Genomic DNA, 15,734 nt, shown 5'->3' on the forward strand with positions numbered 1-15,734 from the left:
TGGAGATGCCGGTGACGGACTGGGGTGTACAAAGTTAAAAAATCACCCACCACCAGGTTATAGTCCAACAGGTGTATTTGGAAGCACTAGCTTTCGAAGTGCTGCTCCTTCATCAGGTGGTTGTGGGGAATAAGATTGTAAGACACAGAATTTAAATCAATAGTTTACAGTGTGATTGACAAATACCATGATTGTTTGTTAAGTCTCTCATCTGTTCGAATGACCATGATAGTTTCACCTCTTTCAGATGTAAATCACAAAACGTTTTTTAAAAGTTACATTCTCAGGTTAACTGTAACAATTGGTGTCAGCCCAGATAAGGTGTTGAGATGTTGAAGGTGTTAGCCCCCTGTGTTCCCTGTCTGTGCCATAATGTTTAGACTGATTCTAATCTAAAAAGTGAGTTAACAGAATCTTACATGGATGCCTCAGGGCATCATTGTCTGTAACGTATAAGATAGACAACGTTGGCCGAGTCACATGAGTACCTGCCCTGTACAAGGTGGGAGGTGTCCCCACGCGTAATGGTGGTATCTATGTCCACACTGACACGTCTTGCAGCACCTACCGTGACAGGGTTGTATGGAGTTGTCCTGAGAGCCCGGCAGCTTGCTACGAACAATGATCTGTTTGAGGTTTGGCGGTTGTTTAAAGGCAAGTAGTGGAGGTGTGGGGAAGGTCTTGGTGAGGTGCTCATCCTCATTGATAAGGTGTTGCAGGTCACAAAGAACATGGCATAAGTTTTCAGCCCCTGGGAAATACTGAACAACGAAGGGTACCCTGTCGGTTGCAGCACGTGTCTGTCTCCTGAGGAGGTCATTACAGTTCCTTGCTGTGGCACGTCAGAACTGGCGGTCGATGAGTTGAGCATCGTACCCCGTTCTTGTGAGGGCATCCCTGAGTACTTCCAGGTGTCCGTCACGTCCCTCCTTATCTGAGCAGATCCGGTGTATGTGTAGGGCTTGTCCATAGGGGATGGCTGTTTTAATATGTTTTGGGTGGAAGCTGGAGAAGTGTAGCATTGTGAGGTTGTCTGTGGGTTTGCGGTGGAGTGTGGTGTTGAGGTGTCCATCCTTGATGTGTATGCACACATACACATATACGTTTGTGGGATGAATTTGTACTTGTACAGTTACATTGTATGTTGCTCAAAACCTGCGTGAATCCATGTAAAACTCTGATAAATCACTTTTTAGATTAGAATCAGTCTAAACATTATGGCACAGACAGGGAACACAGGGGGCTAACACCTTCAACATCTCAACACCTTATCTGGGCTGACACCAATTGTTACAGTTAACCTGAGAATGTAACTTTTAAAAAACGTTTTGTGATTTACATCTGAAAGAAGTGAAACTATCATGGTCATTCTAACAGATGAGAGACTTAACAAACAATCATGGTATTTGTCAATCACACTGTAAACTATTGATTTAAATTCTGTGTCTTACAATCTTATTCCCCACAACCACCTGATGAAGGAGCAGCATTTCAAAAGCTAGTGCTTCCAAATGAACCTGTTGGACTATAACCTGGTGTTGGGTGATTTGTAACATTGTCCTCCCTCAGTATTGCATTGAGACTGTCTGCCTGGGTTTTTCTGTGTGTGACTGTGGGTGTTGGGTTTGGACCTACTCTCAGCCAAGGCTGACAGGTCAGTGTGTCTTGGCCAAGTCACACGACGAGGGGTTCACTCGTACAACACCTCTCCTGGGACTAATGACCCACAGCCTCCCCCTGGTGGCCAGCTAGAGTCCATTCAACTGCTCCCTCCATCTCCTCAGTTCAGACTGACACCATAAGACCCTAAGACCACAGGAGTGGAAGTAAGGCCGTTCAGCCCATCGAGCTCACTCTGCCATTCAATCATGGCTGATGGGCATTTCAACTCCACTTACCCACACTCTCCCCATAGCCCTTAATTCCTTGTGAGATCAAGAATTTATCAATCTCTGCCTTGAAGACATTTACGTCCCGGCCTCCACTGCGCTCCATGGCAATGAAGTCCACAGGCCCACCACTCTTTGGCTGAAGAAACGTCTCCTCTTTTCCAATCTAAATTGACCCCCTCTAATCCTAAGGCTGTGCCCATAGGTCCTAGCCTCCCCACCTGACAGAAACAACTTCCCAGCATCCATCCTTTGTAAGCCATGCATTATCTTGTAAGTTTCTATTAGATCTCCCCTCAACCTTCTAAACTCTAATGAATATAATCCCAGGATCCTCAGCCATTCACTGTGTGTTAGGCCTCCCATTCCAGACTGTGTCTGGAACTACGGACCAGGGGATATCGCAATGACCAAGGGTCCCATCCTGTCAATCATCACAAGGTACAAGGGAGAATTCCAAACAAGTGAAGAAAAGTCAAGTGTGAATAGTGTTTTAACCGTGAAATTCTAAACATCTTTTACAGAAAAGCTGAAAGTCACCAAAATTATCTTCATAATTGGTGAGTGAAATATTCTTCCTTTGGAATATAGTGTAAAGGTTTAACAGATGCTGGTCAGAACCATTTCAAAACCTCAGCTAGCTCTCTCTCTCTCTCGAGCAGAGCATGTGCGTGGGAGATTTTATCAGAGGTGTTCAAAATTTTAAAAGTATTTGCTTATGCAAATACAGCAAAACTCTTTCAAGTGTTAAACAGGTGTGGGACCAAAGATGACAGATTTTCAAAAATTGATCTGTGAAACGGGGGAAAGTGGGTTAATCTCAGTGAGTCCTCGTTATCTGCAAATTGGTCCCTGAAAGGGTGAAGGAAGCAGATACAACCAGAGCTTCCAAAAGACAAATAGTTGACCAGGAGAGATTTCCAGGGCAATGGGGAAAGTTCGATGGAGTGAGACCCTTCAGATAGGGTCTTAGAGATGGTGCAGTCAGAGTGGATTGGAGGAGCCCCTTCTGGACTGTTACATACAGATTAGAACAAGGTGTTCACTCCCACCGTTCACAACTTCCAGCAGATCCAGGACTCTGCGTTTGTGTCTTCCCCATGTTTACTGACTTACATCTGGAACTGTCCAGCAACACCTCCAAATTCTCATTCCTGTTTTTGAATCCATTCATTGCCATACCTCTCCCTATCTCGGTCACCCTCTCCATCCCCACGATTCCCCTGAATTGTCCACACTGATCTAACCATAAGACCATAAGACATAGGAGTGGAATATAGGCCATTCGGCCCATTGCGTCTGCTCTGCCATTCAGTTATGGCTGATAGGTTTCTGAACCCCATTCCCCCACCTTCTCCCTGTAACCTTTGATCCCCTTAACAATCAAGAACCTATCTATCTCCGTCTTAAATCTACTCAATGCTCCGGCCTCCACAGCCTCCTGTAGTAATGAGTTCCACAGATTCCCCACTCTCTGGCTGAAGACGTTTCTCCTTATTCCAATTCAAAAAGCTCTTTCCCTTTACTCTGAGGTTGCACCTTCAGGTCCTCGTCTTTCCTGTTAATGGAAGTATCTTCCCAACATTCACTCTGTCCTGGCCATTCAGTATTCTTTAAGTTTCAATCAGATCCACCCCCACACCCCCACACCCCCACACCAATCCTTCTAAACCCCCATCAAGCAGAGACCCAGAGTCCCCAAACGTCCCGCATGTGTTAAGCTTTTCATTGCTGGGACCATTCTCATGAACCTCCTCTGAACCCAGCCCAGGGGGTCAGGCCTCAGAGGTACATCACTCCTTTATAACCAAGTCCTCCCGAGATGGATGCCAACGTTGCATTTTCCTTCCTCACTACAAGCCCCACTTGCACGCTTACCTTGAGGGAATCCTGGACTAGAATTCCCAAGTCTCTTTGCGATTCAGACTTCTGAATGTTCTCTACATTTAGAAAATAGTCTGTGGCTGTATTCTTCCGACTAAAGTATACCTTCCCACATTGTGATGCTGGCCTCTGACGTTGCCCACATTCGGTCTCTCCTCCCTGTCTGCCACATTGCCCAGGGTTGCAGGTACATGCGCTCCCACCTGAAACACGTGCCCAGCTCCCTTTGTTGACTGCGTTCTGCAAACTGCCCAGCTACCTCAGCGGTGTGATAGAAACGCGAGTGGCTGTGGCATTGCCCTCACTGCTGTAGGAGAGGCTGTTCCTCAGCTGACTGTGATGGTCTACCCTTTCAGGGGGTCCGGGCTCTGGTAAAGGTAGTCAGTGTGAGAAGATGATGGAGAAATATGGCTTCACGCATCTGTCGACTGGAAACCTCCTGCGGAAGGAGATCAGCAATGAAACCGAACGAGGAAACAAGATCAAGAAGATTATGCTTGAAGGAGGCCTTGTGCCATTGGTGAGTGGTTCTAACTTCTAACCCCCGATGTTAGGGTCATAGAGTCATTGGGTGATAGGGTCATAGGGTCAGAAAGCATGGGCACAGGCCCTTCAGTGAGTGCTCTAGCCTCCACTGTGGCCAAATTGACAGGAATAGAAGGACAAGTTCAACAGTAAGTTACAAACGGCACATATGGAATCTAAAAAGAGATGCCAATAAGTGACTGGGCGAGGAGATTTGAAATGGAGTATGGTGTGAGAAAATGTGTACTTGTCCATTTTGGCAGAAAGCATAAGAAAGCATGTTATATAAATATTGTGAGTCATTGGGTCATACAGCACGGAAACAGACCCTTCGGCCCAACGCGTCCATACTGACCAGGTTTCCCAAACTGAATTAGTCCCATTTGGCCCCTATCCCTCTAAGCTCCTCCTCTCCATGTAACTGTCAGAGAGTCCTTTCAATGTTGGAAATGGTAGAGCTCTGACACACACAGAGGGATCTGGGGATCCTCTGTATGATTCACCAAAACCTGGTGAGCAGGTACAGACAGTAATTCAGCACGTTAATAAAATGTTATATGTTATTGTGAGGGAAACTGGGTACAGGCTGGAAGGCCTTCTCTCACTTCTTGCCCCTTTACATCAGTTTAAATAACTGAGAGAAACACAGAAGCCCCAATATTTATCCTGAAAATCTCCCCCAATCCACTGTTGCATTAACATTCTCCCAGTGTCTGGGTGGGGTTTGTACATTCTCCCCGTGTCTGGGTGGGGTTTGTACATTCTCCCCGTGTCTGGGTGGGGTTTGTACATTCTCCCCGTGTCTGGGTGGAGTTTGTACATTCTCCCCGTGTCTGGGTGGGGTTTGTACATTCTCCCCGTGTCTGGGTGGGGTTTGTACATTCTCCCCGTGTCTGGGTGGGGTTTGTACATTCTCCCCGTGTCTGGGTGGGGTTTGTACATTCTCCCCATGTCTGTGTGGGGTTTGTACATTCTCCCTGTGTCTAAGTGGGGTTTGCACATTCTCCCCGTGTCTGGGTGGTGTTTGTACATTCTCCCCGTGTCTGTGTGGAGTTTGTACATTCTCCCTGTGTCTGTATGGGGTTTGTACATTCTCCCTGTGTCTGGGTGGGGTTTGTACATTCTCCCTGTGTCTGGGTGGGGCTTGTACATCCTCCCCGTGTCTGGGTGGGGCTTGTACATTCTCCCCGTGTCTGCGTGGGGTTTGTACATTCTCCCCGTGTCTGGGTGGGGTTTTTACATTCTTCCCGTGTCTGGGTGGGGTTTGTACATTCTTCCCGTGTCTGGGTGGGGCTTGTACATCCTCCCCGTGTCTGGGTGGGGCTTGTACATTCTCCCCGTGTCTGCGTGGGGTTTGTACATTCTCCCCGTGTCTGGGTGGGGTTTGTACATTCTTCCCGTGTCTGGGTGGGGTTTGTACATTCTCCCCGTGTCTGGGTGGGGTTTGTACATTCTCCCCGTGTCTGGGTGGTGTTTGTACATTCTCACCGTGTCTGTGTGGGGTTTGTACATTCTCCCCGTGTCTGTGTGGGGTTTGTACATTCTCCCCGTGTCTGGGTGGGGTTTGTACATTCTCCCCGTGTCTGGGTGGGGTTTGTACATTCTCCCTGTGTCTGGGTGGGGCTTGTACATTCTCCCCGTGTCTGGGTGGGGTTTGTACATTCTCCCCGTGTCTGGGTGGGGCTTGTACATTCTCCCAGTGTCTGGGTGGGGTTTGTACATTCTCCCCGTGTCTGTGTGGTGTTTGTACATTCTCCCCGTGTCTGTGTGGGGTTTGTACATTCTCCCCGTGTCTGGGTGGGGTTTGTACATTCTCCCCGTGTCTGTGTGGTGTTTGTATATTCTCCCCGTGTCTGTGTGGGGTTTGTACATTCTCCCCGTGTCTGTATGGGGCTTGTACATTCTCCCCGTGTCTGCGGGGGGCTTGTACATTCTCCCCGTGTCTGGGTGGGGTTTGTACATTCTCCCCGTGTCTGTGTGGTGTTTGTACATTCTCCCCGTGTCTGTGTGGGGTTTGTACATTCTCCCCGTGTCTGTATGGGGTTTGTACATTCTCCCCGTGTCTGTGTGGTGTTTGTATATTCTCCCCGTGTCTGTGTGGGGTTTGTACATTCTCCCCGTGTCTGTATGGGGCTTGTACATTCTCCCCGTGTCTGGGTGGAGTTTGTACATTCTCCCCGTGTCTGGGTGGGGTTTGTACATTCTCCCCGTGTCTGGGTGGGGTTTGTACATTCTCCCCGTGTCTGGGTGGGGTTTGTACATTCTCCCCGTGTCTGTGTGGGGTTTGTACATTCTCCCCGTGTCTGGGTGGGGTTTGTACATTCTCCCCGTGTCTGGGTGGGGTTTGTACATTCTCCCCGTGTCTGGGTGGGGTTTGTACATTCTCCCCGTGTCTGGGTGGGGTTTGTACATTCTCCCCGTGTCTGTGTGGGGTTTGTACATTCTCCCCGTGTCTGTATGGGGTTTGTACATTCTCCCTGTGTCTGGGTGGGGTTTGTACATTCTCCCCGTGTCTGTGTGGTGTTTGTACATTCTCCCCGTGTCTGGGTGGGGTTTGTACGTTCTCCCCGTGTCTGCGTGGGTTTCCTCCGGGTGCTCCGGTTTCCTCCCACAGTCCAAAGATGTGTCGGTTAGGGTGGATTGGCCATGCTAAATTTCCCGTAGTGTCCGGGGATGTGCAGGTTCGCATGGATTGGGAAATGCGGGATAACAAAGGTGGGGTGTGGATGGGTCTGGGAGGGATGCTATTAACAGGGTCAGCATGGAATTGATGGGCCCATTGGCCTGCTGCCACACTAGGGAGTCTATCATTCTTTCCATTCCTTTGGCCAGCGTAGGACCATCATCAATGTCCAGATTTGATCTCTTACCATTGTTTTGAAATGTATTTCCTTCCCCAGTTGAGTCGCAGACACTGCACACTCCTCCCTGTCCTCCCTCCCTCCACGGTGACTCCTTCCCAAAACCTCCAACAGACAATATTCCCAGCTCCTGGGGACTCTGTATGCAATGCCTCTGGCTCTGAATTAGAGTTCCAACTTGTTCCCATGGAGAGTTACCCAGGATGTGAGGGATTGTCCAATGCCATGTCTAAATCCTGGGTAACACGACAGGCTAAACCCCTCGTTCCCACAGTAACCCTCCAGCCCCAGATCATCCAACTCTCCTCTACCCATTCCCAGCATGGTTTTCAAATAACTCCCCACCGTCCCACTCCGTGGATCCTGTCTTCCCCTATTCCCATTCCCTGGCTCTCCCTCTAGAGTCCTAACCTCTGAGCTAATCCCCGCGTTGACCCTATACACCAAACAATGTAAACATCCCAAAGATGCTGAGGGCCTTGGAAGATAGCAGCCAGTGCTCTAGAAAGGGAGTGTGCCAATGATGGAGTCTGGCACTGGGACTGGCTGCACAATTGGGAAGGGACCGGGTCTGGAAATCCTGTGGTAATCCAGTGGATCCTCGATCGTGGTGCAGTGGGTGACAATCTGACAGCAGATGTGTGCCTCGGAATGTGTGCACGTTCCGAGCAGCCTGACGATGATGGGAGTGAGACCATTTTCAGATGCTCCCCCTCAGCCCTGTCAATAGGGACCAGAGGACACTGCGGAAATTCTCAACCACCCGGAAGGTCCCAGCGTGTTACTGCAGGCAAACCTGGAGCAGAGTAACAGGATAGAGGCTATGTCACCCCTCACAGCAACCCAGTTAGATCAGGGCTGCTCCAACCCTGTGTCCCTCATCACCCCGATCTCAATTTTGTCATCTTTAATTGCCCACCATCGGTTGGGGGGAGGGTGGCGTAGGGAGACAGTTCCGAAATCCTGTTGGGGAGGTGACTTGCTGCCTGATCTCACCGCTGACCCAGCTATGACAGGGCTGCTTCTTGTTGTAGGTTCCCAGTGAAGACACTGCCTTTCTGTCTGACGAACAGACTGAGAATGCCCCCGGGCTGGGATTTGATCTCTGGCCCTCCTTTCTTGGAGCCGATATACAGTCATAGAGTCATAGAGATGTACAGCATGGAAACAGACCCTTCGGTCTAACCCGTCCATGCCGACCAGATATCCCAACCCAATCTAGTCCCACCTGCCAGCACCCGGCCCATATCCCTCCAAACCCTTCCTATTCATACACCCATCCAAATGCCTCTTAAATGTTGCAATTGTACCAGCCTCCACCACATCCTTTGGCAGCTCATTCCACACACGTACCACCCTCTGTGTGAAAACGTTACCCCGTAGGTCTCTTTTATATCTTTCTCCTCTCACCCTAAACCTATGCCCTCTAGTTCTGGACTCCCCGACCCCAGGGAAAAGACTTTGCCTATTTACCCTGTCTATGCCCCTCATGATTTTGTAAAACTCCAGCAAATCCATCCAATTAAAGCAGGAACTGTTTCTCCAGAAGACTGTGTCTGAGGGTCTCCCTCATGTCAGTGTTTGACCTAACTCTCTCACGCAGCCCCAGCTGATTTATTTCCAAGTGCATATGAAGAATAAAGCATAAGTAGAATAAATGTCACAAAGTGAGATTCCTCACTCGCTGCTGGCCCAGCTATTTGTTTTCCGACATAACTTAGAGACCCAACACCAAACGCTGCCTTTCAGAGTTTGAGCTTAGCCAGAAATCAACCTTTTGTTCAGGATCCTGATGTGTGTTCCTCAGTCCAACTTGAATCAAAGGGCTGAGAGAGACATCATTAAACCTAGACTGGGTTTAATCTCCTGCAGACTCTAAGGGAAAGGACAAGGATTAGCACAGAGGCTGCGAAAGGAACGGGTGCCGTTTTCGCATTTCCTTTCAATACTTCCACATAAATACAAAATTATCAGAAATGTGAAAGCAGGAAATCGGAAAAATTAAGATTGGATATATCTCTCTCAAAGGGACAGAAGATGTGGGTAACTGCAGCAATCACTTTCCAGGCACTGGGAATTGACATTGCCCACCACAATTGTCTCTAATTTGACCCAAAACCTTGTATTGTTTCACTTAGGGAACGACCCTAGAGATTCTGAAAGACGCCATGTTGGAAAACCTGCAGGATACCAAAGGCTTCATGATTGATGGGTACCCTCGCACTCTAAAACAGGCTGAAGCCTTTGATAAATCTGTAAGTACGGAGGCCGGCTTATCCTCAATATTCAAATGCAAAATCCTGTACATGCGAAAATCTGTACATTTTTTGAAAAAAAATGGAGACCATGGCAATACTGGGGGCTAGGCCGTGCCTGAACAGAGCAGCAGAGTGAACGTCTCCCGAGGTCAGATCGACATGTCACAGGCTCTGAGCCAGTGGTACGGACAGCAAAACCAAACGGAGATACTGTGTGATGGGGAGGACAGCAGAAAGGTCAAACAGAGTGGCTCTTGAATACCCTCCAAGAATACCCTCCCAGTCAAAGTGCAAACCTGGGTGATAGACTTCATTAAAAATCCTTGTGTATTTACCTGCAGGTCCACGTTCATGTGTCTATGTGTTGCACTGGACTGGGTGGACATATGTATCTCAATATGGTCCTGTGCATGGAGATACCTTAATATTATATTCATGCATAATCGTGCGTCAAAGGTCCATTTGTGGGTCTCCTGTGCCTGAGCACTCAGTTTAAAATAACATAACTACTTGAGAAAAATAAATGCTCACGATTTACCCCCTGGAATCTCCCTCTTGATGTGGAGTGGGGATGTTGCATTCTCAACAGAGATCTCAACAGTTCCATCCAGTGCCGTGGTTTCCTGGTTTCAATCCGCACTCCACCACTGCCCCGAGTGAAATCACTGACAAAACCAGATTCAAGTCACTGAGAAAGAGACAGTTCCAGAGTAAAGGACAATCACCAAAGACAACATATCCTCTATTAAGGCAGCACGGTGGCTCAGTGGTTAGCACTGCTGCCTCACAGCATCATGGTCCCAGGTTCAATTCCAGCCTCAGGTGACTGTGTGGAGTTTGCACATTCTCCCCGTGTCTACGTGGGTCCCCTCCGGGTGCTCCAGTTTCCTCCCACAGTCCAAAGATGTGTGCAGGTTAGGTTAATTGGCCAAGCTAAATTACCCATAGTGTTAGGTGTATTAGTAAGAGGGGGGGTGGGTTAGGCTTTGGAGGGTCAGTGTGGAATTGTTGGGCCAATAGTAGAGGGAATTAATCATTTAAAAAGTTCAAAGTGGAACACTCAATGTTAGTATAAATAGAAAATGTCTGCATTTGGATAACTTCATCGTCAGCTTCATTCCTGTCCTACTGCGAGTGAGTATCACTGCCTCATGATCCATAAATAAAGTCTCAAACTCTCCGAGGGTCAGTGCTGAGGGAGTGCCGCACTGACGGAGGGTCAGTGCTGAGGGAGCGCCGCACTGACGGAGGGTCAGTGCTGAGGGAGCGCCGCACTGTCGGAGGGTCAGTGTCGAGGGAGTGCCGCACTGTCGGAGGGAGTGTTGCACTGTCAGAGGGTCAGTGCTGAGGGAGTGCTGCACTGTCAGAGGGTCAGTGCTGAGGGAGCAGACACTGTCGGAGGGTCAGTGCTGAGGGGGCGCCGCAGTGTCGGAGGGTCAGTGCTGGTGGAGTGCCGCACTGTCAGAGAGTCAGTGCTGAGGGAGTGTGCACAGTCGGAGGGTCAGTGCTGAGGGTAGAGGTATTGGTTTATGGATGGGTCGTTAAAGAGTTTTTTGAATTCGTTCATGAGAAATTGTCATTGCTTGCTGGTTCTGCATTTATTGCCCACCTCTAGTTGCACACGAGAATGCCGTGCTTCGCTAGCTTCTTGTACTGCTGCAGTCCATGTGCTGTACGTAGACCCACAATTGACAGAGGGGAGGAATTCCAGGATTTTGCCCCAGTGACAGTGATGGAACAGTGATAAATTTCCAAGTCATGATGGTGGATTAGGCTTAGGCTTGGAGGGGAACTTGAAGGTGGTGGTTTTCCCATGTATCTGCAGTGCTTCTCCTTTGAGATGGATGTAATCTTGGAAGTTTTGCCTCAGGAGTCCTGATGAACTTCTGTAATGGATATTCTAGATGGTACACACTATTGTGACTGAGTGTCAGCAGAATTAACGGTTCTGGATTAGAATGGATTAGATTAGATTCCCTACAATATGGAAACAGGCCCTTTGGCCCAACAATTCCACAGTGACCCTCCGAAGAGTAACTCACCCAGACCCACTCCCCTACCCTACCCTATATTTACCCTTAACTAATGCATCTAACACCATGGGCAATTTAGCATGGCCAGTTCACCTGACCTGCACATCGTTTGGACTGTGGGAGGAAACCGGAGCAAACTCCACACAGACACCCAATGTGGGAATTGAACCAGTGTCCCTGGTGCTGTGAGGCAGCAGTGCTAACCATTGAGCCACCGTGCCACCCAAAATGTGGTGACACTCAAGTGGGCTGCAGATGGTGTTGAACTTTTGAGCATTGTTGGCAGTGCCCCCCTTCAGACAAGTGGGGAGTATTCCATCACAATCCTGACTTGTACCTTGTAGGTGGTGGACAGGCTCTGGGCAGCCTGGGGTGGTGGGTTAGTCACTGTAGGATCCCTGGCCTCTGACCTGGTGTATATGGTGAGTCCGTTTCTGTTGTCAGATTCCCAAGTGTCTTCTCAGGTGACTGTAAAATATCCCACAGCGCTATTTTAAAGCTCTCATCAGTGTTCTGGTCAATATTTATCCCCTCAACCAGCATTAGTCAATGGAATTATTTGATCATCCCCACATTGCTGTTTTTAAGAGTTTGCTGTGCATACAATGCCATGTTTCCTACAACATGTAAGCCTTTACGTAGGCCTTCATTGGATGGTCAGCATTTTGGGAGGTTCAGTGGTAATGATAGGCACTGTAGAACTGCAAGGTCCTTCATCCATTCCCAACTCATGCTGGGATTTGGTGGTTCCTGGTCTTAATGAAGTGTCTTGAGGGAACTTGACCAGATCCTGAACATTCAGTTTCCCAGTTCAGTGACCGATTGCTGGATGAGAGGATGCTGGAGTGAAAGTTGAATAAATGAGATGGTTCTGGAGATGGATGAATCTGAAGGAACTCTCTCTCTCTCTCTAGTTTACACTTCCCACTGTTGTGCTGCTCATTGACTGCAGCCCTGAGGTCATGAAGGAACGGCTGATTAACCGTGGTCAGACCAGTGACCGGTTTGATGACAATGAGGTGACAATAACCAAGCGGGTGGAATCTTACTTTGTCGACTCTGTACCTGTTGTGAAACATTATGAGACGAAAGGACTCCTGAAAAAGGTAAAATCAAATCCTCTTGATAAACAAGTTCAGCACTGGGCCACAAGTCAGGGTCATCCATACCCAAGGCATCGTGTGAACTGATGGAATACAACAGGGAGTTATTGTAAATCTGGTCTCAATTCCTCCCTTCCCTCCTCCAGGAGACCATTAGCAGCACTTTATCCACCATCTGCCCCTTCAGTTTTCAACTGTTCTGAAGTGTTGCTTTTGTTCAACCGTCTTCAGGTGCAGCTCCTTGTTGAATAAATCGAAAACAAGGAACCCGAGTTGACAGACGGTTGGTGTACAGTGAACAGCTTCTTCAAACATACATGAACAATTTGAGCTTTCCTGGTGACTCCCTTCCTGTCCCAGTACACTCCCCCCTCTCTCTGATACCCAACCTCAATCTCGACCATATCCCATCACCAGATGCTGCAGGAAGCAATATTGAAAACGCTTTAAGATGACTTAAATGGCTGCCCCCTTACTCTGAGACTATGACTTAGTGTTCTAGACTCTCAAGTTGAACATTAGTGGGGTTTAATCAGAGGGTCTTAACCATTGAGAGTTGGTTTAACTTTGAGAAACAGTGAGGTTCATAAGATCAGTTCAGGGACGATGTCCTTTCAGTGCTTTGACCTTCATCTTTGGGATGTTGATGTCAAGATGAAGACTGATGTACACCATCCTTCCATCTCATCTTCTGGAGATGGATAATTGCATGGGAATTGTATTAAAGAGTTAAGGTGAAGGCTGAGACGGGAGGATGGGAAGACTCCTGCAAGAGTGAATGACATTCTGTTGAATAACTGATATATGATCATTTCCGATGACCATGAGCGATTACAGCTGGGATCTTGTCTATTTTTTTTTTAGATCCAAGGAGAAGGAACAGAGGATGAAGTTTTCGAGAGTGTCAGTGGAGTTATTGATGAACTTTAACAAGGCCAAGGCTGTAGTTGGAAACCCCCCCTACAGGAACTGCCCTGGGATCAGATTACCCACAGTTTGCATCAAGTTTTGTTTTCGTGGCTGCTTCTGAGGAGTTACCAGGATCAACAGCACCAATAAAATGAGAGTTAAAAACTCCTGGATAACATTCACCCACAGCCCTTTATGAAATGAATGTTCTATGCCAGTGATTTTGTGCGTATACGTTCTTTATAAACAGGAGGGATAAATTACAGAACCTTTTTTTAAAAAAAATTATATAAAATACACATGCATAAATGTACCCAGAAACTATTTCAATGACACTGAGCTGAGACCTGATCAGGGAACAGTCTAAAGCTTTGTATATTGTAGTCCCAGAGCAGCAACCACAGTCTAGGGTTCAAATATCAGACAGAAATTCAATGCAGAGAAACTCAATGGAAGTGTACATTGTCACCAAACTGTAACAGCCAAGGGTTTCGACAGTGTAATATACACCTCTGCACTTGCGATCCTGACTGTAGCACACTGCTGCCCCTCTTATGTAGTGTGTGACACTGTTGTCTGTAGTATCCAACATGTAACAAGTTTGGTTAATGCATCTGTTGCTTAACCTATGGCACAGGACGGCAGTGTGGCTTTTTTTGTGTGTAACATCTCACTGTTGACGTACATCAGCTGTTTCTAACATCGTATACTGTCCATTCTGGTACCTACAGCTATGTTACACAGCCACTTAACCAAGTAGAGATTTTTCAAATCAATCAGTCCAGAGATATTATATCTCTGCAGCAGGTGGGATTTGAATTCAGACTTGCTGGCTCAGTGGTAAGGACACTGCCACTGCACCATAAAGGACCTTTTGGTGGGGGGGGGGGGGGGGGTGTTGAGGGATGGTGATGATGACAAACGTACAGGAGCAGCAGTAAGTGGTTCAGAGCTTAGATTGCATTCTGCCATCCAAGGCTGGAATAATAAGGGACTTTAGAAATTCAGAGATGCAGCCAAATCGTCAAGGATGTTTATGTAAACTCCATCATCCAAATCAGTTTAATTTCTAAAAGACCAGAATTATAAAGTTAATGCTAGTGGTGGTGACCATGACAACTATTAGCAACGAGCTGAAGATGCACGGCTTTTACAACAGCATTCTTTCGGAAAGGCAATCCTTTATGAGGAAGTGACAAAGAAGATTGAGGAAATCAGAGTAGTGGACATTATTCAGCACAGCTATCGACAAGGTTCCTCATGGTATACTGGTTAGCAGGTTAGATGACATAGAAAACAGGGAGAACTAGCCATTTAGATACAGAATTGACCAGAAGGTAGGAGACAGAGGATGGTGGTGGAGGGTTGTTTTTTTTTCCAGACTGGAGGCATGTGACCAGTGGGATCAGTGCGGGGCCCCTGCTTTTTGCAATCTATATAAGTGATTTGGATCTGAATGCAGAGTTATACAGCATGGAAACAGAACCTTCGGTCCAACTCGCCCATACCGAGCAGATATCCCAACCCAATCTAGTCCCATTTGCCAGCATTTGGCTCCTATCCCTGTAAACCCTTCCTATTCCTGTCCCCATCCATTAAATGCTGTGATTGTACCAGCCTCCACCACTTCCACACACACGCCACCCTGTGCGTGAAAACATTGCACATTAGGCCTTTTTAAATCTTTGCCCTGTACATGCCATTCATATATAGCCCAGGAAGCACATCTCCAAGCTTTTCTGTACAGTGCCAGCCCATTACTTCAGGGGGAGAAATACTGGTGCGTTGGTTGATGATCACAGTGACTGGTTCACACAGCTACCACCGCTAACCTCAGCAACAGAGTGGACGGAACATGCAAGTTTCAGAAGACTGCATCTTTGAAATAGTGTCGCTGAAGGTGACAGAGCAGGGCCAGGGAACATTTTGAAGATCCATGGCAAATGGGAATGCAGAATTAGAAACAAATAGATTAGCCATGATCCTAACAAATGACAGGGGCAGGTCATACAACCAACTATAAACTGCCATTTGACAGAACTCATATGGCACAGTGGTAGTGTCCCTAACACTGTGTCAAGAGGTCCATATTCAACTCTGCGCTGGATGCATGTCACAGACTAATGACACCCTTTATAGTCATTCCAGACCATGGAAGCAAGGGTGAGGACCAATCTGCATGGAGTCTCCTACGTCATGGTCAGTTTTACCATTAGACATATCCAAACCCTGACCCCAATTCAGAGATACACACTGAGGGGCATCACTTCTA

General features: G+C 47.6%; 1 protein-coding gene across 2 annotated transcripts in view; it reads left to right on the forward strand.

The window, feature by feature from the left end:
- LOC140468189 (adenylate kinase isoenzyme 5-like) overlaps positions 1-14,101 on the forward strand; it is a 600,803-nt gene extending 586,702 nt beyond the window's left edge. The window contains exons 10-14 of one of the 2 annotated variants that reach the window (XM_072564423.1): positions 2,414-2,449; positions 4,130-4,293; positions 9,298-9,414; positions 12,365-12,556; positions 13,418-14,101. In XM_072564423.1, the coding sequence (XP_072420524.1) occupies positions 2,414-2,449; positions 4,130-4,293; positions 9,298-9,414; positions 12,365-12,556; positions 13,418-13,483 (575 nt within the window). In that variant the 3' untranslated portion in view covers positions 13,484-14,101. The remainder of the gene's footprint in view (positions 1-2,413; positions 2,450-4,129; positions 4,294-9,297; positions 9,415-12,364; positions 12,557-13,417) is intronic. The other variant, XM_072564424.1, reaches the window with a different exon arrangement.
- Positions 14,102-15,734: the final 1,633 nt, after the last annotated feature.

This window comes from Chiloscyllium punctatum, chromosome 46, assembly GCF_047496795.1.
Source record: "Chiloscyllium punctatum isolate Juve2018m chromosome 46, sChiPun1.3, whole genome shotgun sequence".
Classification (NCBI taxonomy): Eukaryota; Metazoa; Chordata; class Chondrichthyes; order Orectolobiformes; family Hemiscylliidae; genus Chiloscyllium; species Chiloscyllium punctatum.